We start from the raw sequence: 27,915 nt of genomic DNA, 5'->3' as shown, positions 1-27,915 counted from the left end.
TGACAGTGTCTCTTCAGCAACCTATCAGAGGTCCAAACACCTTCACCGTCCCATAGATATATTTAGGAACATCGATATTTTAGCAAATAGTTCAACTGTCATGTACTAGTAAGTTTAAAATTAAAAATGAGAATTGGTGGCTTTTCAAACTGGTTCATTTTCGTCACAGAAAACTGCATGCCATTGTTTAAAATAGGGGATGAAACATCGTCGTTTTCTCTAATACTTACAATGAACACTTAAAAAACAGCATTTAAATTAATAATATTTTATACTATGGACCCATCTTTGCTTTGTGCTGGAATCATCACAGGAACAGCTCCCATTCTACTTAAATTAGGTGCAGCTACCTTTGAAGGTGCAAAGGCTTGGTTTTGAGCAGGAGTACGTTCAAAGTCTTCACTTGGGACTTGGCTATACGGGGTTTTGGTATATCCTTCCATATTCGAGGGCGACATGGAACCCAGAGAAGAGCGATTGCTCCCTATGTAGCTGCGGGCTGTTGAGCTGCGGCTTTTCGGAGGTGGAACGTCTTCCCTGATGTTAAGAGACACAAAACAAAAACGGTTGCAGAATAAGAGCTCAGTCACTATTACTATGGGCAAGTTCACAAAACAAATGTTCAGTTTGGTTTTTTCTATTCTGACATAGTAGCCAAAAAAGGTTCACATATTACTTAAAGTTTAAAGCATTCACTGCTTTGAAATTCTTTACCGAAATTAGACATGACTAGCTACACCAAAAACAAGAAGTTCTCTGCTAAACTGTTAGTTTGTTAATAAACTTTCCAGATTAAGACAGAAGTCTCTATTACTAAGTATCTTCCTCACAGAAAAGCACAGGTAAAAGTTAATCTTCAAAACATACTGCTCAGAAATCAGAGATATGTCATTACCTGATATCATGATGTACTTCTTTCTCATATTTCTTCTCCCTCTGTTTCTTACAGAAACAGACGACAAGGAAACCCAGTACAAGACCACCCAGCAGAGTTCCTATAATAGCTCCAGCAATTATACCAGCTGTATTTATAGCTAGAACAGATAAATAATACTGTTTGTTAAGTGTCAAATTTACACAAACAACTTTCTCTCAACAGTAAAAACAGCACGTTTCTACATGATCCAGGTTAATAGCATATAACTGAATTACAGAGGATATGGCTCAATCACTTGCATTTTAAAAAGTAGCATATGAAAAGCAACATTTTGGGAAGACTTCAAAGTGGCAATCATCAGTTAATAGGGCTGTTTTAACATTTTAGGAGTTTAGAGAAACAGGATTATTCTGGTTTAATACAGAAAACACTGTATGACCATTACACAGCAAACACTTACGAGGGGTGACATTCAGCTCAACAGAACATTCATCGGTGCCAACTCTGTTTGAGACAACACAACTGTATACACCAGAATAGTCTTGAGAGGCGTTTTTCAGGAGAAGTTCCCCTGTATTTTTATCTACAAACAAGAAATAAAAGGTTTACCATTTTCCACAGTTTAGCACCATATTCAATACTACAGAATAAGTATTCCAGCACGGGGACGAAGTCTTACCCCAAAAAAGGCTGTATTAAAAATACCCAAATAAAACCAGAAGTCTTCCATGCTGTAACACACTATTGTTCGTAAAAGCCTTTTACCTCATTAGAGATTTTTTTCCTCAACCTACAGGCTAACTGCTCTGTTAACAGAAAGGAACAAATGCTTCAAGCAGCAAATTCTCTCATCCTAACGTAGAATTCTAAAACACCAAAGATTAACTGCATCCCTCCTCCTCCTCTTCTGTCTAGACTGAGACACAATAGGCCTGCTGCCTGTTCCCTTGTTCAACATGAGGTGAATCTAACCTAAACACTGCACTCCAACAGGTGACTAATTAAGTCTAGCTATGCTGACAGAATAGGACACATTAAGGAGTAATAATTAAAACAGCATTTCCCCAGAGCCTCCAAAGCCAGGCACAGCTACCTTTGTGAGGTTCTTCTACACAAACTTCACATGGCTTGCACTGGAAGAGACTACGTCACAGGGACAAAGCACCAAACCAATACTTAGCTCTCTCTGCTGAACAGGAGTTAGGTAACATCTAGATTCCTGAGAACACACTCAGTGTCCCCAAACCTACATCCACAAGCCCAAAGCAAACATTGTTTTCTCGAGTTACATTCTACTTTTGCACACTTCCTTGTCATCCTTGTCCAGCACTGATACTGTCATCAGTGGGTTTTTTGATACCATGAGACAAAATTGGGATGTCAAGAAAGGTAGTAACAACATAAGCCTAAGATTGTGAGTGGTACAGAGAAGGACATTAGTTATCAAATGGTCACTGTCAGAAAAATAAGAGATATCAAACGGCACTACCAGGAGGCAGGACCAAAATGGAGACTGGTATGAGGTTCTTCATATGTAGCTGATTTAAGAGAATTGTGTCCTAGGTACTACAAATTTTAGTAGACAACAAACATTTAAAGGACATTGGAGAAGTTTGCAGAAGTCAGTTTTTGTTCGTTTTAAATAGATTTAAAGTCAACTGAAACCACATGTGAATTTCCCGAGGCGCAAGTTAAGGGAGGACAGGAGACCTCTATGAGGAAGAGCCACACGAGTTCTTTCCTCTAGACATGCACACTGGCTGCTTTTAGACACATGACACCACTTTGTCCTGTCTGTCCTGCACAACCTGAGTTACATCTGTTTGTAAGCAGATTCTTAATCTGCTTCATCTGCAAGGAAAACACACCATCACCAGGTTTAAAGTTTTATAACTATATAGACACACAAAAAGTACTGAAAAAATACATATTCTGGAATAATTTTCACAAAACTAAGACTCAGAACTTCAACCTTCTACAATTAAGTTCTCAATCCACTATCACTACTACAATGATTTGGGAACCACCAGTCAAAATTGGTAACATGTAACTCCTTCCTGGATGTTAGCTCTTTTAAGAAGAGAATAAGCCTTCTCTTCACTTTGGACAACTTTTCTTCTAAAGACTTGTATCCCCTTTTTAAGGAAGAGGTTCTGTCACTCGATCATGAAGTTGGTCGATCTCTAATAAAATGCAAGCTTTTTATCCCTCTTCCATGGTGACAGCTCTTATCACTGGCCTAGACCCTTCCTTACTCTTCTCCACTGTCCATCTGTACACAAATGCAGCTAGTATCACCAAGCAAGAGAACTCACAACATTCATGCACAGAAGAGCACAATTCTGCAGCCTAATGGTAAGAATCTCAACTTAAAAGCCTGAAATATTTCCCACTATGGAAATAAAAAAAAACCCACCTTGTTTCAAAGTCAGTTTTACTACTCAGTGAGAGGACAGAAGTGACATTTATCTTGATTGCTCTATACTAAAACTAAGCATGAGATGCTTGCAAGACAAGCTAAAACCATAACTGTAATCTTTAAGTGTTGCAGTACTTAGCATGGAAGTGGCAGGAAGTTCCTCTGTGCCAGATACTTTTCTCCAGTCGTAAGACAAAACCGGGGATCCTTCTTGTGATGTGCACTTCAAGGTAACGTCTTTTCCAATCTCCTGTGACCCTTCAATGGAGCATTTAGTTCTTGTCGGCCTTACTAATAAAGGAAAGTATTACTGAATTAATGATAGTCACAATAAAAATGCTCACTAGCTGTATTTTAGGAGGTGTATCTACTTCGCTAAAAGTGCTGGTGCAACAAAGCATGGGAAGGTTTTCTACAAAATACAAGCCACACACAGGATTTTTCTCAATGTTCCTTGTTCTGCACATTATTCCCTTCAATCCTCAAAACAGAATTGGGTCTACCTGTATTGAGTTTGGGTGGCAAGGTTTTGGTAGCAGGGGCACTACAGGGGGTCACTTCTGCAAGAAGCTGCTAGAAGCTGCAGAGCCAATGCCAGCCTACTCCAAGATGGACCTGCTGCTGGCCAAGGCTGAGACCATCAGGAATGGTAGCAGCACCTCTGGGATAACATAGTTTAGCAGCAGGAAAAAAAAGGACTGGCATTCACAGCCAGAGAGATGAGTGAGAACGAGAGGTACAGCTTTGCAGACACCAAGGTCAGTAAGGAAGAAGGGAAAGGAGGTACTCTAATTGACAGGGCAGAAGATTCCCCTGCAGACCATGGAGAAGACCATGGCGAGGCAGGCTGTACCCCTGCAGCTTGCAGGGGTTAACAGTGCAGCAGACATCCACCTGCAGACCCCATACCAGAGCAGGTGGATGCACCCAAGGAGGCTGCAACCACATGGGAAGCATGTGCTGGACCAGGCTCCCGGCAGGACCTGTGGACTCATGAAAAGAGGAGCCCACACCAGATCAGGAGGACTTGTAACCCCATGGAAGGGACCCACACTGGATCAGTCTGTTCCTGAAGGACTGCACCCCTTGAAAGGGACCTACACCAGAGCAGTTCAGGAAGAACTGCAGCCCATGGCTAGGAGTCGTGTTGGGAGTTCATGGAGGACTCTCTTGTGGGAGTTGCCCCATACTGGAGGAGGGGAAGAGCATGAGGAGTCTGCCCTCTAAAGAGGAAGGAGTGGTAGAGACAACATGTGATGAGCTGATTGCAGTCCCCATTCCCCATCCCCCTGTGCTGGTGCTGCTGGGGAGGCTGGTGTGTGTGTGTGTGTGTGTGTGTGTGTGTGTGTGTGTGTGTGTGTGTGTGTGTGTGTGGAAAAGAGGTAAGGAAAACAGGGAATTAAGTTAAGTCTGGGAAGAAGGGATGGGTGGGAGGAAAGTGTTTTAAGATTTGTTTTCACTTGTCATTATTCTAGCTTCATTTGGAAATACATTCATTTTCCCCAAGTCAAGTCTGTTTTGCCCATGATGGTAACCAGTGAGCGATCTCTCCCTGTGAGAGAACGCTCGACCTGTGAGCTTTTTGTTACATTTTCTCTCCCCTGTCCAGCTGAGGAGGGGAGTGGTAAGAGCAGCTTTGGTGGGCATCTGCCCTCCAGCCAAGTCATAGAATCATAGAGTCAGTATGATTTTGACAGACATTTTCACTTTAGATATCAAGTGCAAGGTGGAATAAACACAGAAAAGTATCACTGAAAATTCAAGAAAAATCATTTTCTTACCAAGTACAGTCAACTGTATTTTTTGGCTTTGAACTCCAGGAGCCTTCTTCACTTTGCACTGGTACGTGCCAGTGTCTGCTGACTTTAAGTTCAGGATATCCAAGGAACCATCACCAGATCTGGGATCAGGATTAGTAAACTGCATCCGATCAGCAGCATAATAATGATTGTAAATCCTGTCTACAGAATACATAATTATCTAGGAAAAAAAAAGAAAAATCAAAAATCCACTTGGCATTTAAACACTCAGAATCATTTGGTATCATCGAATTCTTGACAGTTTCTTTCTGCTGTTTTAGATAATCCCCAAAGCATGACATAGCCACATATCTCAGTCTTCAACATATCGCACACAGTACTCCAGTGAACAACCCCAACCAAACACCTGTCCAAGTAGCAGCATGTCAGCCTTGACTTCTAGCTGAAAGAAAACTGCCTCAAGTTGCTCTAATCTTCATTCTGTCAAACCTCTCTACTAAAATAAGTCATCTTTTTGATAAGGCCTCCAAAGTAAGCATAGGGTTTGTAACTAACAAAAAGAAATAAGATACTTAAATTCACTGACGTCAGTTTTCAGCCAGGAAAATAATGCAGGCAGAAAAGCATACTTTATTTTCTGTACGTGAAGCATTTTTAATTTTAGAGTTCTCCTTTAGAAGATAAGTTTATACTGAAGAAACTTCTTCACATTTCAGACTTAATCTGCTATTCCAAAGATCCCACTAGATTTCATATGACTAGCACTTCAAAGTAATTTAAGATCACAAGCATCCCAGCCTCAAAAGGTGGAAGACTAAGAAGTCAGTAACAAAGTTCATATATTTACCTACTCAACTGAATTAACACTGTCAAAAAAAGTTTCTACTTACTATTTGTTCCTTCTTTTGATTATCTGCTGGTATCAATACCCACTCAATATCTAGTGGGCCTTCATCTTCTTCTGAGAGCACAAAAGTACATGGCAACGTAACTTTCTCTCCTTGTGCTTTTTCGAACATTGTTTGGTCAGCTGAAGTTATGCTCAGGCTTCTTGTTAGACCTATCAAAATATTTTATTTTTTTTTAAATACTGCACATACAGTTTTACTGTAAATATTCTATTACATATTTGTATACATTCAAATCCATCATGTACTTTTCCAGTATAGAAATCATGTCATTAGACTTGTTACCACTTAAAGAGATCCGGTGCATAGTGTACCAAACACAATGCAGAGCCATGGACTTTTCATGTGGAATCATATGCAGCAGGTAGGTACCTCATTCAAACCATGCAATTTATTTTGTACTATTCAGGTCCCATACAAAGCTAAATAAATTATAACCTGCAGCAACAGATTTTTCAGATTATTACAAAGCCACCCTACCACTAATCCCTCATTGGTAAAATGAGATCATGCAACAGTGGTAAAGTCTGCCTGGGTGGTCAGAATCATCATGAAGTCCTAGGTTTGATCAAACTAAGTTACTCTACCTTGAGGGCCGTTCTATCTGTAGGGAGCTGACAAATCCTTCCCAAAAATCTCAATGACTTTTTAGATTTGTTAGTCCTTTCTGCTTGTCTTAATCCTCAAAAAAGGGTGTGTAATCCTTATCACAGAATATCCTGAGTTGGAAGGGACCCATAAGGATCACCATCCTCATCACCCTCCTCTGGACGCTCTCCAATACTTTTGGTATCCCTCTCATACTGTGGTGCCCAAAACTGCACCCAGAACTCGAGGTGAGGCCACAGCAGCACAGTGTAGAGCAGAACAATCCCCTCCCTGGACTGGCTGGCAATGCCGTGCTTGATGCACCCCAGGATACAGCTGGCCCTTCTGGCTGCCTGGGCACACTGCTGGCTTGTGTTTAACTTGCTGCTGACCTGCATGCCTGTCAGCAAAGGTCATTTCCAAACAACCAATTCTCCTCAATTCAGCCCTGAGAAAGAATCTATACAGTGACCCAAACAGAGTTACTCAAAATGCCTCAATCAAGATTGCCCCTCCTTTATGGCAATTGTTTTATGTGTGTAGGTTGCTGCCCACCACAGCTAGACAGTCACACAGGTATTGCCACAGCCACAGCAGATGTAAGGCCACAAGAGTGGCCAGTGAGAATATAGATCATTTTGGTGCATCTGTAGAATGATGGCCTCAGGTGGAATAAAATTAGAGAGACACATTTAAAAAGAGGAGCACTTGGTACACAAAATTCCAGGCAAAAGCCTCCAAGAAAAGACCTTCCCAACTGTTAATTACCAGCATACAGTTACAAATTAGGTAGGATTATTTTGCCTCCTATCATTCATAATATTGCTTTGCATAGCATCACTTTCATTCCAGGAAAACAAAACAAAACCAAACCAAGTACAAATTGAGTTACAAAGGAGACTTAGGTGCAATGGTTCCCACCACCACACTTACCTCTGCTCAAATATAATTCTAACACATTTGTGTCACCTCTGTTTTGACAACAGTAAACAAGCAACTAATTCTCTGGTACTTGGCTGAATTAATACTATTTCCTAAGTGATACTGATCTCAGTGAATGCTGTTAGACTTGCCACAGATGCTATCCCACTCTAAAAGATCCTTTCAAATTTCCAAGTGTAATACTAGCCACTGTAAACTTCTTCAGAAGGTCATTTGACAAGTGAAATATATTAGTGTAAACCTTAAGTTTGGTCAGCTTTGCACAAGCAAAGCCAGTATTGCTACTAACCATTGTCTCTAGAAATGGGTAGATTCAGAGAACATTCATATTTCAATAAAACACAGTAACAAAGAATGCAAACTCTTCATCTGTTTTTCAGTGATTTCCATACTCTTCTGTTCCCCTCTTCCCTACTGCCTCATCAGGGAACAGTAACACAACATTCTCAAGGTAATGCCCAAATTGCATTTCTGCAATTTCCTTTTCCCGTATTAAAGAAGAGAGATGGGATGTCAAATACAGTTTAGTAACTGATGTTACTTCCTTAAAAGCCTCAAATCCATAACCCAGCAAATTAAAAGCTTTCATTCAGAAATAAAGTTAGTCACTGAAGCAGTGTTTCTGCCCTGTGACAGCATCTCCAGCCACAGGCACGTTGCCATGTGCGGTTCCACAGCAGGTCACCGCAGACCACACGCTTGCTCTCCCCTGAGGGGACCGGCTGAGGATTTCACAAAGTGTTCAGGCATTCAAGTAGGAGGAACACAATGACATCTGGCTCTTCACGGTGGGCAGCACGTAACAGAACTCATACTTGGGAGATTCTACAACACTACTGAAGAGCGTAAGCCCCCCCTGAAAAAAATATAAGCCTGAGGAAACACACAACATAGCTGAAGAAAACTAGACAGAAGTGTTCATATGTCCATTTCTGTCATTACTTGTTCATCTCTGAGAATTTCAGTCAAATACTAAAGCAGAAATAACAGTCCAGTACAGCCAGGCATCCCTGAAGTTAACTCATTTATGCTGACATAACTAAGAGGTATTAAGTTCTTCAACCACCTCTTGCCTCTTCTTTGCCAAACCACTCCATATGAGTACAATTTCCAAGTGGACATCACATAAACTATTTGTCATCCAGATTGCAGAACACAGAGAGGGAACAAGCACACTGGGCACACAGAAGAAAAATTTTGTCAGAAGCTGAAAGTCCTACATTTCAGAAACTTACCCTAAGAAACTAGGCTCTGACAGTTCTGCCTGTCACATGGCAGCTTGCTTAAAGTACTCTAAAAGCCAAAAGTTTGGTCTGAGCTTCTAATACAGTACTCATTCCTCTGATCCAAGGAGTATGAAACTACACATAGTGACCACAAGCCAAACAAAAGCAGAATCCAACTGCCTAAAGTGACCTGCCAGAAATTTATTCCTCACAGAAGGCTTAGAAAAATTTAAACTCTGGAAGCACAGGTATAGTATTTTCACACACACACACACACACACACACACACTGACTGCATGTAAATGTGTCGATGGAAGATGAAGCACATGAATCTCAGGATAGCTGCATGTGGAGCACACATCAGCTGATATGAGAGATATTCAAACGTTGGGCTGAGCCTTCTAAGTCTTGAGATTTTTCATAGATGTCATCTCCTTTCTTACTGCACATCTCCCAGCCCCTCATGGCCCTCATTTTTAGTACACTTATGCTTCACATTCTCTCTCTTATGCTAAGAGCACAAGCATGTAAAGTTATTTTACACTTTTTTTGGGGACAACACTAGTACTACAGGCAGGAGCAGCAAAAGCAGCAAGCATCTCAATTAAGGCAGGTGTCAGAGCTATCCAGGTTAGAACTAAGCATTAGCAATACAAGGGATTGGCAGGTAATAAATACTAGCTGAAGACTCCCTTCTGCAACAGGAAGCACATCTGCTGCCAGATTTGCTTGTGAAGGGGGTGTGGCCAGATTAATCACGTTGGAGACTGCCAAGGCTCTTCTGACCCTTGGACTATTACCCCTTATTGCCACTACTACCTTTAAAAAAAATAAACAGCAAAACAAAAAAGAAACTCAAAACAAACTAAAAGAAAACCCCAAACTCAACAACAACAAACAACTTTACTTACACACACAGACACCAGTGCTACTAACAAAGGAGACATGGAGAATCGAGAGAAACTGAAGAACACCAGGGACAAAGGAGAAGGTGGCACCCCAGGGGATATTTATTCTCCTTGGCCTTTCATGTGAAGAGGAAAAGTCTTGCAGAGATACTTCCTGCAGGTTAACTACTTTCTGCAGAGATGGTACTGCAGGCAGTGCTTTAATTTTTATGGTCACAAGTACCCCTGAGAAAAGAGTGCAGTTAAGCAAGAGATGGGATCCACTTACAATGTAGAACATCAGACCTAGTGACAAGGACTTTAAATGAGATCTGTCAGGGAATGGTGATAGAAGTTTGCAGTGAAGGGATGGAACAGAGATTCAGACACGTTAAGTAGTACACGGGTCAGGTTGGTGGGAGGAAGAGACCTTAGCAAGCCTAAAAGATGCTGAAATGGGAACCATCTCAACTACCTGTACACAGAACCATGACACCAGAGTTAACTGAGACACATGGGACAGCTCACATGACAAGATCTTTGTTATGGATGCATACAGGCTTTTCAAGAAAGTCAGGAAGAACAAGAGGTGAACTGTCTCCTATCTGAAGGAGCAGCTGGAACATAAAAACATGGTTTATGGGACAGACACAAGGCTTGTTGAGAGCTTGTAGGTCAGCATTTAAGGAGAGGTCCTTATGGGTAACATCACAGTCCAAGTCTGTTACAAGATCAGGGTTGAAAAAGCAGATGAATTCATTTTTAGCAATTCCAGAAAGTGTCTAAAGTCACAGAGCCTGGTTATTGTGGGACACTGTAACCTCTCTGACATCTACTGAAAGGGAAACAAAACAGGGCACAATCAATCTAGACGGCTTCTGGAAGATTTCAGAGAGAAACAGCTGCTAAATGCGTCAACCCACTTGATACTTTCTTGGAACTGCTTTTTTTTAAAAAATAACAAAAAACACAGCAACAAAATAAAACCCCACAACTTGCTGGGAATGGGATCAATGGCAGCCTTGACTGTAGTGACCGTGAAATAATGTAGTTCAAAATCCAGGAGTGAGGAAGGCACATCCAGTAGAGACCCCGCGCTTCAGGAGGGCAGGCTGCCTTACTCAGGAGTTACGAATTCTGTGGGACCCAGTTCTGAGAGGCAAAAGAGCTCAGTACAGCTGGCAGGTCTTCAAGGGCAACTGCTTCTAGCCACGCAAAAAGTACATCCCAACACTTGGGAAAATAAGTAGATTGATCAGCAGCTCAGCCTGAGGAAGAGGAAGCGAGAACATTCTACCAGTGTAGGAATACAGAAGTATTGCCCGGCCATGAAGTGTCCCTGCTTGGGAAACCAAAACCCAACCAGAGCAGAGAGAACCAAAGGGCCTGAGTGCAACATCGGAAGTTGCTTCGAATACGTGAGCAGTAAAGAACCAAGAAGGAAAATAGGGCAGGTGATGTAGCAACAGCTGACACAGACAAGACCAAAGTACTTAATGTTGACTCTGGAGCAGAAGGTTGGCTGAGGTCACCTCCAAAACAAACAGTTCTGTTCCTGCATTAAAGAGCTATTTGAAGCAGATTCACAGAGTGACAGGATGACATTTTCCCCAAGGTTGCCCAAGCCTCACCTCCCTCCAATTTCCACTCAAATCAAGACGATTCAGCTTTTCTTTGCTCCCCTAGTATGCTCCTCTAAACGTGACTGGATCAACTGTGGCATCTAACCGCTAGTATGTGACAGGCAGACATTTCATCAAGCTGAGTGAAGATCTGTGTTTTGGTGAGCAGAGTTTCATGGATAAATTTCAGATCTTTTTCAGACTTCTTTTAACACACCAGAAAGACGGTGAGGCCTCAAGTCAGTTATCCTGTTTATTCAAATGCTTAGCATTAACATACCTGCAAATCACTAATTGCAGCAAATAAGCCAGTGTAAGGCTTAGGCTCACAAGCATGCAACAGTGACTGAAAAAAACAACTGGAAACTATCAAAGAGGTGTAATTGGTCCAAATGCATGTATATTGGCCTACAAATACTTGGCATGGAGAGCGAAGGCCATGTTCAGTCAGGGCAAGCAAATTAATGAACTTCTGTGCCTGGGTAAGAAGAGACCAGGACCATTCCTCGACGCAGAACAATAAGCACTATCCCTTATAAAATTTTATGTCGGGGAATGTAGGAGGTCAATATACATTCTTGATTATGAGCATTCAGATATAAGTTTCTTAATGTGAAATTAAGTACTCTTTCTCTGGGAAACTGACCCTAAAGAACATTGTACCTGTATGACTGAACAAGTTCTTTGCATCTTCTGAAGGTTTCTAAACCTGTACACCACCTTTACAGAAACTGCAGTTCCTTCTGAATATCCTGAGATACCTTCAAAGGCCATTCAAGTGGAACATAACTTTGTAAACTACATTATTAATATTTTAAGGAATAACCATGGGAAAATTAAATGTTTGATAGAATTTGTTAGAGATGGTTTTCTAGTATAAAAGAATCTTCTATACAGAAAACAGACAAAATAAATGGAGCAAGGCCACCTTCCTTTCAACTCAGATACAGTGCTGGAACATATACCAACAAATGACAGAAAGCAAATTTTTATTAGATTATTTATGCACTAGTACATTTTCATTCAAATAAAAAAAAAGTTAAAAATTCAGGATAAACTGCATTTCTGGATTGCCAGCTTACACCAATCCAAATTTATATTTAAACCTGACAAGAACATTCCTGGCATCAGATAGCTCTATGTTACAGAAGTGTTACGTAAGCCACTAGACAGAGTCTGTCCCTAAATAGGTAACAGGAGAGGAGCATGGAACAGCAGAAGGTATGGCTGCTGATAGACACAGAGGAGGGGGGATGCACCACGGAGGCAAACTCACAGAGGACCACAAGTGCAAAGAAGCAGAGTCTGCTGCCACATGGGGTGAGAGTTGAGTTCAGAGATGTTGCTGCACTTAAAGCCATCTATCTGCAATCTCTGCACTGCTAGTGCATGCTCTCAAGCAGGCCTACTAGTAGCAGGGTCTCCAAAACATACCTTGTTTGACAATACTTGTTTACAAACAAGAAATGGCTGTAGATACATAAATGCTTTTCTTCACAGAATGAGACCTTAAGTAACAATGACAAAAAGAAATACACATTAGTACTTTGAGATACACATGCTATAAATGTTACTCTCAAAGATGCTTCAGCTTAGACTCTTTCAAATGCAGATTTTGGATGTAACTGGGATCAAATCTTTTCACGACAGACTTCAGTCTCAAGAACCACCACCCTCCATCACCTTCATTTTACTCCTGAACATGCCTCTCATCAACAGTTAATATCCTACTTCTTTTAGGCTAGCTTAATGATACCTTAAAGCAAAGTTCTCCAAGTCTCCCCTTGCCCACCACCACTCAGGCAGAACCACATTTCAAAACCACATTTCTGAAAAGAGGTCCTGTAGAATCAAGGAGTCAAATTTACACCTCTGGCAATGATGGAGTACACACCAAGATAGGTACACACTACAGCGTACCTAGTGCTTGCTGGCACACTAGGACAAACCCAACTGTCCTCTGTGGCTGAAATCCCTACAGGAAGCTCTCAATCTGCTTCCTCGCTACACAAAACTTCAATATCCTCAAGTATGACAAAAGAAGCCTCTACAAGGTAGAGTGCTGCTAATGAAATGGATTAGAAGTTGCTTTTGCAAAAATAAATGGAAAGGAATATTTTACTCGACTTATTTTAGTGCTTTTTACAGCATCCAGAGGCTGTCACATCAGCAGAGCCAAGATGGCCACAGGATGCGTAGTTTCCTTACACTGTTTTGCCATGGTTTATCGCAACTGAATGCACAAAAAACTGAATCCTAGCTTTACCAGTGACACCCCCAAAGGCCAAAAGAGCCTAGCATCAGATTTGAGTTCCCACAGTTCCCAGCACCTTACCTCCAACAGCAAAAGCCAGGCCCCACTATAGTCATAGCCTTCAACAACTTGGGCCCAAAATGCTCTGAAGCTTCGGTACGTCTAGTTTCCCACGTGTCATAAACCCTACAGTTCCCAGCAAGAGTCACCATACTGCAAGAGATCCTGAAAACACCCTGTTTCTAGTCCTGATCTGACAGAGACTGAGGCAGAATTAACCCCTCTTCAGTTTCTGCAGAAGTTATACCAGGCTTCAGAAATTCAGGGTAAGCAACTTGGGGGACAGAGAGTGATGGGAAGAAATTCAATTCCAGCTTTTCAGCCAGCTCTAGTCATACCTATTTTCTCAACTTCGCTGTTTTTTCTGTGGGACACGTGACATGGAACAACAAAGAAAGGTCACTAAGAAGGAGTCATCTTTAACTTAGTAAACATTACAGGAACAATGGCAATAAAGAACAAAAAGAGAAGTTTAGCAGAAGGACTTCAAAAAATTAGTTTCTTTCCTTTTAGGAAGCAAATTCAACAGATTTGGGGATGTTTGATGCGAGAATGGCTGTAAAAGATAACTTCCGAGTTTCAAAGTATAAAGATACTGTCATAAAACATTTCAGGACAGAATGAAAAATACATAGTAGCTCAATATATGTCCTGTTAATTTAGTCAGGCACATCAGTACTAAAGAATGCTTTACCTGCACAGCAACCTCACCTGATGTAATAAGAAGCAAGAGATCAGGGAAAGGAACAGGCAAACAACAGACAATAAACTACCAAAAGCAAGATAATCATGCAACAGTGAATAAAACAAGAAAAAAAATGGCACAGCATTACTGCACCTGAATCTACAGCAGATGCGTCCACAAAGCAGGTTTGGTTTTAGTATGCCATGATTGCAAAACTCTGAAGATAGTTCAGATTTTTAGGATAACCCACTACTGATAAAGGCAAATCACAAAGCTTTTTCTAACAAAAGAAGTACTGTCCTGCTCGTACCAAAAGTGTTAAAATAGTTAATGTTTAATATGCTCCGCAGACCACATTTTTCCCATGCTTGACACCCCAAGTGTAGTTATCATACAACGTAGCAATAAAAATTTCATAGTATGAATAAGAATAAGTAAAAAACCCTACACCATCTTAGTGGAAGTATCACACACTTCCAGATTGAAAATTTCCAGAGCTACAGACATCAACATACTATAGAACCCATTATTTAAACCTCAAGAAGACCCAATCCAAAAAGTTTAGAAGATAAAAACTTGCCTCTCTATACTAGCCTGAGTCCACCAGGCAGAGCACAGGCTAATTCCTAAAGACAGAGATTCAACATTCAGACAAAAACATGTTCACACCTGCATTTCATACCTTCCAGGATAGCGCTCTCTTAGCTAACCAGTCACACATCTTAGTGAAGCCCTTCTACTATGCAAAGAAGATAGGGGTGGGGTGGGGGAAGCGTGGAAGTAAAGACAACCCAGGAACAAAAACATTCACCTAGAAGAGGTTTGGCTCCCAGTCATTGCTCCAAACATTGTTTCCTCCTTTCTGGTTGACTTAAATATAAAAATGGTTCAGGAAACTAAATCCACAAAGTAATTTCTGGAGAAAAGAGGACAAGCGTTTTATGGACACTCCATAGAGGAAAGAGTTTAAATTTCTCTTTCACATTTCATCTCAGCTGCCTCCCTGATAAGGGAACGAAGCTGAGCAAACAAACTGCCAGAGCTCTGATTTGCTTAAGTTTTCAGGACACTTTTTCCACAGGTGATGCAGCTAAGGACATGTGCATGGAGGGTGGTTCTGCCATATGCTGCAAAGAAAAGGCTGCTGAAGCAGCAGGAGCACTTAAAGCAAAATATGAGGAAACATTTGCATGCCAGAATAAGCCTGGCAAAGTTCTACCTGGATTGCCAGCTCTGCTGCTGGTGGTCTCAATGGGTTTGCATCTCCAAACTTTACTTCCTCTGAGCAGCCCAGGGAGGAGCATCACTTTGCTGAGGCACACTTACTGGGCAAAGTCTCCCAGTTGTACTTAGCCTTAAAGTAAACAGTGCAATTATTACTTCTTCAAATCATGGGTTTACTTACTCCTTGCCTATTTCTGACTTCTCTTTTTTTTTTTTTTAAACTGTGGAAGCAAATACTGACAACTCCACTACTAAGTCTTATACCCCTTTCTACTACCTGATCCCCAGATTCACAAGAAGAAACATGGTTTTCAGCAAACACTGAAATCTGACCAGTCCCAAAGATTTAAAAATTTAGCCACTCTAAGGTCACAATTTTTGCAGAACAGCTCAAAAATACCTATTCCCCTTTGGAACACTACAAACAAGACCTTGCAGTGATCTGTTTTTAACAGAAGCCAAAGCTGAAGCAATCCTGCACTGGTCTAGTCTGAATAATATGGCAAAATACATCAATTCAACAATAACCGTTGTGTTACTGAGTATCTACTGAAGTCCACCTGAATGAGCAAATCCTATGCCAAATCACACACACAGCAAACCCCAAAGCCAACACTAAACCAACAGGAAACAGGCTAAGCATGTGTCTTCACAGATAGGGGAAAAAAAAAACCCAAAAAAACGCACCCTACCCCCACCACCACCACCCCCCAAAAAACCCCCTCTTTCAGTCAGGATGTCCTCTGACAGCATTAAATAACTACCTCTAATTCATGTAGTACTGCATACTCGTGTCCCAGACTAAAACCACACTGCACAATTAAGTTAGAACTTACTCATCCTCCCAATGAAATTAAAAAATTAAAAAGCTTAACTACAAGATTCATATAAAGTGAACCACAAATAACCACAATCCTGCAAATACGTAGCATGAGCTTAACTTCAATCACAACCACAACTGCAACTGACTCCAACCACAATTCACTGACTTCACTGGCACAGTTATGCAACTAAGAAAGCCTGAAAAGAAAAGCAAGAAAGAAAAAAAAAAAAAAAAAGAAAAAAAAAGTCACAGGCTAAAGCTTTAGTCATCTTTCCCTTCCTCTGCCCCACACAGACAACTTTTGCTTGACAACTTTTACTTCTTCCCTGACATCCCTTTCCTCTCACAACTGTCCTTGTGCTCCTCACTTGTTCAGCACATTCTTGGAGCTTTTATTGTTGCTAAACCCAAAGTCACCAGCTGAGTATCCTAGCAACTGCAGCAGTTGATGACCTTACTCACTTATCACGTTGAGAGAGGGAGCGTTTGTATCTCATTACTGAAGAATACACTTGGGCAACATAAAAGGAGAGGAGATACTGCAACAAAAACGGGGATTAATCTTAATTTTAAGCACAGGAATGTTGTTTAGCCCTACATCTACAGAAGATCACTACAAGTTCCGAGTTTTAATGCTTGGTCACATTTAAATGATCCAGCACGACCTAATTCAAACGTTTTAGGGAATGATAACGAGAATACTCCGGATTCGCTGAGGTCCTGCCCACTCATCCTCGGGTTTGATGCCGTCACTTTCCGTTATGCAGGCATACCCCCCTTATGCAGGCATACCCCCCTTATGCAGGCATACCCCCCTTATGCAAAAAGGCAGCCAGAACGACCAGTTGACTCAGCCACAAACAGACACCGCACACAAGTTCTGCCTTTTTTCCTCTCCTGGTGGGGCTGGCCCTCCAAATGCCGGTCCCCCAAAGCGAAGGTAAGTGGCAGAAGCACAAAGCCCGAGACGGAGAAGCCGGGAGGCTGCCCGAGCCGAAAGGGTTTGCTTACACTGCCGGGGAACCCCGCCCACAGAGCAAATTCACGCTGCCCCTACACCCCGGGAGCCGCGCAGCCTCCTCCCACGGGTTTCAGTCCCTGCCCTCACCCAACAGGAAAGCACCACACTCAAAAAAAATTACGAGTTTTAGTTTGCATTGGCCGAACAGACTCACTCCGCAGATGCACAACACTGCTCCCACACAAGGGAGGGAAGTAGTAACCCAGCACCGTCGCTGGGAATAGCAACAACCTCGAGGGAAGTCACACCAGATACAACTGCATCACATCTGTAGCGTGGCTAGGCACAAGGTGAGACACCGAGCTGAAGAGGCATTAAGGGACCATCTTAGAAGTAGTAGCAATAGAAATGTGAAATGAAGTGAGAGACAACCATTACAAAGACTTTTTTCAGCCAAAGGAAAAAAAAAAATATATATATATACACATATATATCAGGACCAAAATCCTGACATGCTTTATTCACACAAAAGCCTGCCTCTCCTCTACCAAGTCTATATCAGCTGTTGTTCCTACTTTCAGCCCTGCAAGGCACCTATTTTCCAATTGCACACTGATATGGAAGGCTTATGCAGTCGCTAAGCAATCAAGGCACGTGGTTCGATTTTTTTCCCCTGCCAATTCGATGGTGTTTAAAAGGAAACTGAAGGGACCAACCCCTTTGCTGTGCGGACACGCCAGGCACATCTGTCAAGTCAATGCATCAGGGAGTTAAGTACAGACACTTAACTGAGCAGCCATATTATTTTCACTTGAGTAAAGGGGGGTTTGGCTCCTCTGAGCTACTGAATAAGCCATGTGTTTTCCTAGCACATGCAAGTTTTCCATTAAGATTGAAAATTATTTCATGTAGCAGTGCAGGGTTGGGTTTTAGTTTTGTTGTCACTAGCTTTTTTTGGGTTGATGGGGGGTCTTTTTGTAATAAAAAGGTGAAGCATCACAATGACATAAATGCTTTTGCCTCCCTCCCATCCATCCCCCATGTTAGAAACACCCAGAAAGGCATAAACTCAAAAGATTAGAATATCCTCTCTAAACAGCCACAAAGCTAACTAGGCATTTAAAAAAATGTAGGGAAGCTTTAAAATATACAGACACACATTATTTTTACATGCCTTAAAACAACTATGATAAAGCATTCCCCATAGCTTATGCTGTTAAAAGATCTAAAATGAAGATTTGAAAGCACAGGATCAGTGAATATATGAAACTCCAATTCCCCATGCAAATTTACTCTGCAAAAATTAAAACAATTGTGAATTTATGAAATTATCGTGCTTTCTTCTATTCACACCAAATATTTCTTGCTGTTTAATCATCCTTCATCATACCAACTGTAGGTTTTTAGCTACAGGGCATGAAAAACATATCTAGTTAAATAGTTTAGCAGCAAGTGGAACTGCAAAATTTGTGACCATGAAGTACCTCAGATACTGCTTAACAGTGGCAAACAGACTTCACAGCACTGGTGAATGGCTCCAGCCTCCAGCCAACAAACCTCCAAATCCTGCCCCTCCATCACATCACAAGTTTTGTATATATGATACAGTAAGTAGGTGACATTAAAAAAAAAACCCAAACAACTAAACAAACCCCCAAACCAATAGTAATACATTCCAGCCATATGGGTTTGATGTTCCAGCTGGCTCCTGTTACAACTCAAGACTTGATCTCATGAAGTTGGATCAGGTAAAGGAACAGGTTAAAACACTGACCTTCAAAAATTTCATATTTTTCTGGCTTTGAAACTCCCTGAACTGGCTTGCCATGGAGTCAGATTAACAGGATGCAAAAATAATCTTTGAGGTTAACACCTCAACTGGTTTCCTGCTGTGGTGATGCTGTCAGACTCCCCAACTCCACTCCCCTCAAACCATGGTTAGAGAGATGTTTCTCACCTATGAGATAATATTGATCAAGAAGAATGCCTTTTCTCTCCTAATGCTCTTTCTTCAGCCATCCTTCCAGTTACTCATTCCTGCTCTGTACCAGGACAAGCTGGCAAAACTCTTGTTTCAAATCCTGCAATCTAACCAGTTTAAAAAAAAAATACAAACGAAATTTTTAAGCAGCATCAACTCAGACCTATTCACCACAACACACAATCAAGGCAGTTGTGTGGTAAAGGAAATGACCTGCAAGGATGCAGGGGCTGCTTATACTAAAACTGCTACAGAAACAGGTTTCCACAGAACTATAGCTTCACTGCCACTTACTGCCATAGCAACAGGCTTGAAGTGGTTCTTTTTATAACCATCCCCTGAAAGATACAAGCTAGGAAAAAGAGGAATTCCCTAAAAAGAAAGAAAAAAAAGGGGAGGGGGAAGAGCAATTAAATTGATGTAAGGGGGGGAGGGGTGCTGTAATTCTTACAAGCTGATGAGCCCCACAAAACTGCTGAAGGTTCTCCTAATTTATAACATTCCACACAGCACCTAAAAGCTCCATGAAATGAACCAGAAGTTGCAACCAGAACAAAAAGAGAATCTCTGCCACTAAAAGCTTATGAATCCATACAAGGAACAACAAATTATTGAATCAGTATGGTGAAACAATACTGGCCCCAAAACCAAGCTGCCTAGTCTGTACAAATCCCTGCAGGCACTGTGGCAAATGGGTTTTAAAACACTCCAGTGCTGCTGCAGATTCAAAGCCGTTTACAAGGAATTTCTCGAAGCCGGAGCCGAATCGGAGCCAAATGGTAGCAAAGCACAACAAGTGCTCTGTGACAACACGTTTTCTGTAAAGCAGCACTGGAAGCTCGTAGCTAAACCAGCCATTTAGGAGGGGTAGTTTCATCTCTATATAAGCAGACTGAACTTTGGAAGAGGTTGTGCCAGGCACTGGAAGTGAGGACAGACAGGCAGCTGAAGTTTGATGCAACACAGGGGAAGCCAGTGCCCAGGGGAGAAGAAAGTCAGAGGAGACCGAAGTGACGAGCTGTAATCTTTGCAGCAGCACACTGAATGCATGGAATACCTTCTGATAAACACGGATTAGTTAAGGCAAAACGACTGCAGAACAGATCTCATGGTCAAGGACAGTAACTAGTTAGTTCATTAAGTCATCTCTGGTTAAAGTTGTGCATACTTCTTGACACACTAAGACACGGAAAGCCTAGGAAAGCAGTCCTGACCTTCGAGTAACTTCTAATGTCAATGGACACTTAAGAACTTGAACTTGTTACAGTTATTCTGAAATGGATGAAGCATTCCAGGTTTAGCAATGAAGAGACAGGGATAGGAATGATCATTAAACTACTGTGGTAGTCAAATTTCTCCTAATTTAAGCCCCTGTAAGATCCTGTTACATGCATAAAAACATGAACAGGTTTAAGTTCCTTATTATACACATCTGATCACCTGTACTAGCCACCAAATGCTGTTTTGCCATGTCTGCATTAGGTTCTGCTCCCACATGCTTATGTTTTATGAGCATCATTTAACGACAGGGCAATATATAACCACAGAGTTATCAAAGCTCACATGCACATTGGTTTTATTTAATAGCTTATTTTCTATTAATAAATTATTACACATTGAAGAACTTCAATACAATACAAAAATACCTATTACTATTGTAAAAAAAAAAAAAAAAAAAAAACAAAACACCACAACCACAAGGGCAACAATTAAAAAAACCCCTACCCCTACAGATTAAGGTAAATAACTACACAGGAATTTATTTAAAGATCTACTCAAATTCTTATTCTCAATTTGAGCACATTACTATTTTGCAAAACATATCTTCTGACAGCTAAATGGGCATCACCAATATACCCACTTTTTACTCCTACACAGAAACCAGATTATGTTAACATTTCATAGTTATCAAAAATTTGTCATTTGCCATTACACATTTTGAAAAATTCAAGAGACACAGCTCACCACCTTATTTGTTAAATAAGGATCAGATATTAGGCACCTATATTTAGTCTTCTAAAACCCTACAAAACACTTGAATTCATTCCAAATGTAATGAGGTTATTTCCCCAACACAACACTGCACAGACAGGACAAGGTTAGCAGGACGTACACAGCCCCCCTGAAGTCCCAGCAGAGGCAAACCCACGCGTAGTATCACTGAAGATGAGAAGCAACTGACTTTCTTTGTATTAGCTCTTGAGATGACAGCACTTCCTGGAAAGGTTAGAATTAGCCAAAAAGCATACATCAGTTTACAAATTCATAAGACCTAACAAAATGATCTGCCAGCACTCAGCTCTACCACTGAGCTTTCCTCTTCAAAACAAATCTGTATTGCCTTTTGGAAAGCAGCTTAGAATCAGTTATCTAAAAAAGATGTCTAAAGATCTGAAGGGGGACATAATTTCTATTACCCTATTCCAGAATTTGTTGATGACAGGTATATAATAGTTAAACAGAATCTGCACATTTTGGGAATCCCCAGCTGCTTGGAATGAGTCATCATACTACAATACATACCAAGAGACACTTCAAACAGCCATCAAGTTCTCACCACAGACTTGGAATGCATTGTTAGATAGAAAAGAATTAGTACAAGAACAAAAAGCTCTTATGAGTGCAGAAAAAGCCATCCAGATGTAAATCATATGAGAAGTCTGCATGACAGAATGAATTTCACTACTGCTTTGTGGTCATCCTCCAGAAGCAGCAATGCCAGGAGAAACTGCCATAAGTTACTTATCAGTTGAACAGACGTGCAATACCAACATCAATCACTACAATTCATTACTAAATTACAGTGAAAGGGCAGAAAAGAAAAACACTGTTCCTCCCTAGTGCCTGAAATGCTCAAGGATGAACTTCCTGCAAGGGAAAGGAAGTTCCCTATTTGGTTATTTATGACTGTGAAATTGACCATAATAGGGGGATTAAACCCCTGAGCAAGGTTCAGGGTCAGCTTAAATCCAAACACTTGCCCATTTCAGCACATAACAGTATAGCCCCGTTGCCTGCTGTATTTTGCACAGTCAAGACAGGTCTCTATTTATACAAAATCAGTTGTTTTGGATCCTCTACTTTTAGTGATAGGGAAATAAGAGAAAAGGGCTTACACAGGGGGAAGCAAAGCAATGAAAACAGTACACAATGCAAGCCTTAAAATAACCAGTCTTTGCAGTAGTACAAACCCAAGTAAAGACTTCAGCACCTAAACAGTCCTCCACTGCCAGCAGCTTTCACTCCGCTTCACAAGAACTAGTTTCCTCAAAGTTTGGTCCACACAGAGAACAGCAACTGTCAACACTCATTCCCTCAATGAAGGAAGTAAGGTCTGTCTGGAACACAGACCTAGAAATATTAGCTCAATCTGAGGGCAGAACAAAAACCACAAGCAAGCTCAGAGCATGTATCAACTCCTGTGAGATAGATTGATATGTATATAATTAAATTATTTCCTTTAGAGGACTGTGAAACATGTCTGTCTCTCAAGGCAGTCATCCAAACCAACCATGGAAAAGATATTCCTAAAGAAAACACAAATACATTACTTTCTTTACAAAGTCATCCAATTTCACTGTCAAGTCTGAAGACAGCTGTATGCTTCGGTAGAGCTAGAGTGTAAAATTTTGTTCTGCTTTCACATTTACTCATATATTATTTATTCCTAGCTTTATAGAATCACAGACTGATATCCTAGCAGTGACCCCGGATATTTGCAGCCCAAAGTATGATTGTACTCACAACAAACTTTTTTTTGCAGCTCTAGTTACATAACATGTTTCACTACACACCTTAATACTAACCTAGTCACAATCTACATTGTTTCCAGCTCTGGTTAGAGAAACAGAGTCAATGCAGAACTACGGGTATCCTTTCACACAGAAGATCAGAGTTTATCACTCCCTTACAGACACAGAATTTTGATCCCACGAGTAATTTCCCAAAACAGCAGTGACATCAACAAAGGCATTAACATTTCAACAGGATACAAAAAACTGGCCTCCTGACACCACCCATACCCATTTTTCTGTGAACCTGAACCACCATGAGGGTTTTGTCACCTTGCAGTTTCACATCAGCCGGGGTCAACTTTAGTTACAAGTTTCTTTTTTTCTTTTTTTTTTTTTTTAAAAAGGTAACTTTAGGAAACATGAACACAGCACTCCAACCGAGTTCACTATAGGGACCCCACCGCTGCTAGCGCTTGAGATTAGAAAGGTTTGCCTACTTCTTAGCAGCTCAGGCACCATTTTGTTCGGCTTGCTGGGTTTTGTTTGCTCGGGAGCATCTACTCCTTTGTTTTCTCCCAGCAAGAAAAGCAAACGCGTTTAGAGCCATCGAATTCAACTCCCTTCCCCCGCCGAACCCTCTAATCCCCTCACGCCTTCTCCACAGAGCCCCACCGCAGCCACTGACTCCAGGACGCGCGGGCTGCGAGGGCCCTGCCGAAGGCTCCTTCCAGCCCCTCACAACAGGGCCAACCTCCAACTCAGACCCAGGCAGCGACGAGGCACCACACGCGCGGGGCTGCGGCCGGCTGCCTTTCATTCCGGCTTGGCGGAGCTTGGGGTGGGGGGGTCTTTTTTGTGTTCTTTTCGCTCCGGTTTCCACGCCTGGTTCTTGCGCCGCGCTCCCGCGGCGGGCACCGCTCCGGAGCCGTCCGTCCCGGGCTGCGCCCAGAGGCGGGACGCCGGGAGCGACACCGGGCGGGCACCGCGACACGCACCGCACCGCCGGCCGGGGCTGCGGGGAAAGCCCCTCACCACGGACCGCGCCGCCGCCGTTTTTACCTCAGGCGGCGGCGGCGGGGACGCGGGTCCCACAGCGGGGCGGGTCGCCTCCAGCCACGCCGAGGGCTGCCCGGGGAGGGGGGGGCGGGCAGAGGCAGGCGGGGCCGGGGGGGAGGAGGAGGGAGGGGGAGAAAAAAGAGATAAACCGCGGCAGCGGCGCTGGCCGCCCCGCCGGCGAACAAAGCCCAGGTCGCCTCGGCAGCGCGCCCCAGCCGGCAGCGCTCGCCCGGGCACCGCGCCTCCTCCGCCACCCGCCGCACCCACGGGCGGGCAGCGGCTGGGCGGCGGCACCCGCTCGAGAAAGGGGCTAGCGGAGACGGGGCTCCCCTCGCCGCTCCGCCGCCTTCCCCCTCACACAGGCGCGCAGAGGCGCGGCGGGGTCGGCACACACACCCACCCGCACCGGCCACCGGCGGAGAAGCGGGGCGGGAGGCAGCGCCCCGCCGCCTTTTCTTCCCAACGCGACGGAGCCGCCGCCGCTTCTCCCCTTCCCCCCGGTCCGGCCCCCCCGCCCGGCACCCACCTGCGGCGCACAGCAGCACGAGGGACGCCAGCACCGCGGCGGGCAGCGGCGGCTCCATGGCGCGGCGCGAGCAGCGGGCACCCGGCACCGGCGGCTCCGCTCCCCGGACTCCCGGCGGGCACCTCCCCCGCCCGCGCGCACCGCCCAGCAGGTGAATCAGTTCACCCCGTCACTTCCGGCCGACACCCGCCCCAGCCCAGCCCCCCCCCCCCCCCCCGGGGCCGCCGCGCGCGCGCCTACCCCCGCCTCTCCCCCACCCCGCCCTTCCCCGGCCGCTCGGCAGCGCCCGCCCGGCGGCGGCACCTGCAGCCGCCCCTCGCCCGCCCCGCGCCCGTGCGGGGCCGCCGGCGGCCCTCGGCGCGGCAACACGTGCCTGCACACCTCGGCTAGAGGCAGTCCCCGCCCGCCGCCGGGCCGGCGGGGTCTCTCCGCGCCGCTGCAGGCGGGGACTTCACCGCCCCACCGGGCCGGACTCGCCGCCCGAGGAGGCGCGTTAGCCCGAGCGCCCGATGCCCGGTGCGAGAGGGTGAAGCGTGCCCGTGACGGCTGAAGTGACGCCCGGGGCTGCGGCCACCGCCACGGACGCGTGTCACGGCACCGGTGCGCAGCCCCGGGCCCTTCGCTTGCACCCCGTGCGCCAGAGGAACCCAGCCTTTATCGGTCCCCATGGCAACGCCGCTGCAACTCCTTGCGCGGCGCCTTCGCGCTTCGCCAGAAGGACCCGGAGTCGGAAGGAGACCGGGAGAAGACAAAAGGCGGCCCAGGCGCTTTGCGAGAGGGCGCGGCCGGGCTCGCCTCTGGAGCCTGATGCGGCGGCACGACGCCCAAAATGGCAGCTGGGGACCTGGCTGGCACTCGGCGTACGGCAAAGCCCCTCCACGTCCCCTTCCTCAGAACACAAAGCAGGCTCGGTGGGGCCCGGCCTCAGCAACCAAAACGCCTCCTGCGAGGGTAGCGCTGCGCATACGTTGCCGCAGAGCGCGACAGCAAAGCTGTGAGCTGACACGGGCGCGTTGCCATCACTATGGTTCGTTCCTGCAAAGGGAGAAGTTGTGCTGGTGCCGTCCCCTTTGTTACACCCGCGGCTCCCGCTCTAACAGCGAAAGGCCCCCATCACCGAACAGTGCCACAAACAAAAAAGCTGTGCCGTCCAGACTTTGCAGTCCCAACAAACTCTAAAAATAACCCATTACTGTTTGTTATTTCTTCTTTGGTGCCCATAATAACGTCCAAATAGTGTTTTTATATCATTACGTTCCCCTTTTTTTAAGCTCTCAGGCACACGGAGCTCTTTCTGCCCTTGCCGAAAGCGTTAGGTCAAATGGGTGAGTACTCGTAAGGCTGTTTCCCCACATGCTTCACTAAAAATGAAGCGTTTGACCTTTCGTTCAAAGGATTCCTGGTGATGAAATAGGCAGCGTCTCCATTTCTGCTGGGGTAATGAGTATGCAGTGACGTCTTCTGAAATGGCCGGTTACTCTACGCGAAGTGGCAGCCTTTACCTGCCAGCTCAGAATTAGGTTTTGGTAAGTAGGGTAAACGCACTGTCATTTTCCACGAAGGTATGGGTAGGTACTACTTGCATCTCGTAAGGACACGACAACTCAGAGCATCTCTGTAGACCTCCCTTCTAAAAGCAAATCTACCGGTAAGACACCGGATACTGGATGTAAAGCATAGGAATGGGGAGATTTCAAGCGTTTTGTTTAATGGCAGAATTGCCTTTCCTTTCTATGAAGGAAAGAAAATACCGCTCATGTAATATTAACTAAAGAAACCAGAACCTCAAAGTGAGGATATTCAGGTTTTTGTTTTCCTCTGTTGTTTTGCAAGTACTGCAGACTTGTGCTTTAAGGGGTAATCTGACTCCAGTATCCTAGGCTGACTGGATGAGCCAGCGTTGTTTCTTTTGTACATCCACTCGTGTCAACACAGAAATTACAGACCATGGCAAGTATAATGAGGCAATCACAGTCATTACAGAAAGAGAAAAATGAGTCATCATTAGAATGTAGATGCTCACCCCTTCTGTGAAGTAACTCCTAGAGAGTAATTAAAATAAACCCTGTGTTGCATTTAGGAAAAGCGAGGTCCACACTTTGTCTAGGCTAGCCAGACCTATTCCTGGTCTCATTTAAATCAGAAGCAACACGGATGCAGTCATGTTCACGCTCCTGAAAACTGCTCACGCTCCTGCAAATTAAGAGCACATCAAATACAATTTTCAAATAGCAATTATTTTAAAAAGAATAAAAATCTCTGCAAATACGGGTCAGGCTAATAGGGCATACAGACACCAGATTTATTAGAGGATGTGACATTCTGTAGTTTTTTCCTGGAACACTGAACACAATGAGGGAAAAAAGATAACTCTGAAAATGACCAAAGTTATTCCACTCACAAAGGAAAAGGTCAAGTTCAAAACTTTTTGAAAATATTTCTACCAATGACAGCATTTTGGATCGAGCCCAAAATAGGATCCAGACTGAGGGCAGAATCCAGTCAACAAAGAAGAGGTATCCACAGCAGCCTGCAAATGAGTAATTGCTTATCATTTCTTTCATAGAGAATGCAATCTCATGCTCAGGTAATTTAAGAAAGATTTATGTTAAATATTAAAAAAACCCAAATCATTTCATGTGTTTAAAGTTAAAAAAAAAAAATCAGTATTACATCTGTGTCAACGTAAACTTATTGATATATTGAAATAAATAATTTCATTACAATTGTGGGATTGTTTTTTTTCTTAATCTTTACATAGTTATTTACACAAAAAGCACAAATTGGGAAGTATTTTTTTTCCAAAAGTTTACAAAATGGTGGGACAGGCTGGTATCTCAAAACATGATTTTTTCAGAACTTGAATAAAAGAGTTTCTGAAACTCCCATTTGTGGTTTGGTTTGGTTTGGTTTGGTTTGGTTTGGTTTGGTTTGGTTTGGTTTTTTAAAGGGAAATTATCCACTAATTTTAGTCTCAGGTTGTGAGTAATTCTTTCCTCCTTTGGGAACACCTCCTTATCTGCTTGACCTTCAATCAAATGAAGTTACTGTTGGTTTTGGGTTTTTGAGGAGAAGGGTGGAAGGGTATTGAGTGAAGTTACTGATGGGCGTGACGTACAGGAGCAATGCAATGGAAGTCATCCCTGTTTGTGCTCCTCAGGTGACACAGGCCGTGGTGGTGCCATACAAGGAAAACAGGCTGTTTTCTCTTTCAGTTTCCGTCGCGCACCGGAGAAGCCGGTGCAGTCGGACACTGCAGTTCCTGAGGGGAATCTCCCTGAGGGCTGTATGGCTCTTAACATGGGTAGCAACATGTCTCAAGATGAGCAAGAGAAAAAAAAATGGGAAAGGGAAAGAGAAGGAGCAGACAGTACCCTTGGGA

At 43.5% G+C, this 27,915-nt stretch overlaps 1 protein-coding gene across 1 annotated transcript; it reads right to left on the bottom strand.

Annotated features, from left to right (window-relative positions):
* Nucleotides 1–269: 269 nt before the first annotated feature.
* On the bottom strand, nt 270–24,656 carry CXADR (CXADR cell adhesion molecule; the record flags this gene model as incomplete). Its single annotated transcript, XM_084277495.1, has 7 exons — nt 24,534–24,656; nt 5,947–6,116; nt 5,078–5,276; nt 3,432–3,587; nt 1,338–1,460; nt 896–1,034; nt 270–537 (listed from the first exon to the last, which is right to left on the bottom strand). Exons 1-7 carry the CDS (start codon nt 24,589–24,591, stop codon nt 270–272), a joined length of 1,113 nt encoding a protein of 370 aa, XP_084133621.1. The 5' UTR covers nt 24,592–24,656.
* Nucleotides 24,657–27,915: the final 3,259 nt, after the last annotated feature.

The sequence above is a fragment of the Gallinula chloropus genome (genome assembly GCF_964237585.1).
Source record: "Gallinula chloropus genome assembly, chromosome: 1".
In the NCBI taxonomy this organism is placed as follows: domain Eukaryota; kingdom Metazoa; phylum Chordata; class Aves; order Gruiformes; family Rallidae; genus Gallinula; species Gallinula chloropus.
Note: the sequence above shows the minus strand (reverse complement) of the source record. Positions and strands in the feature narration are given on the sequence as shown.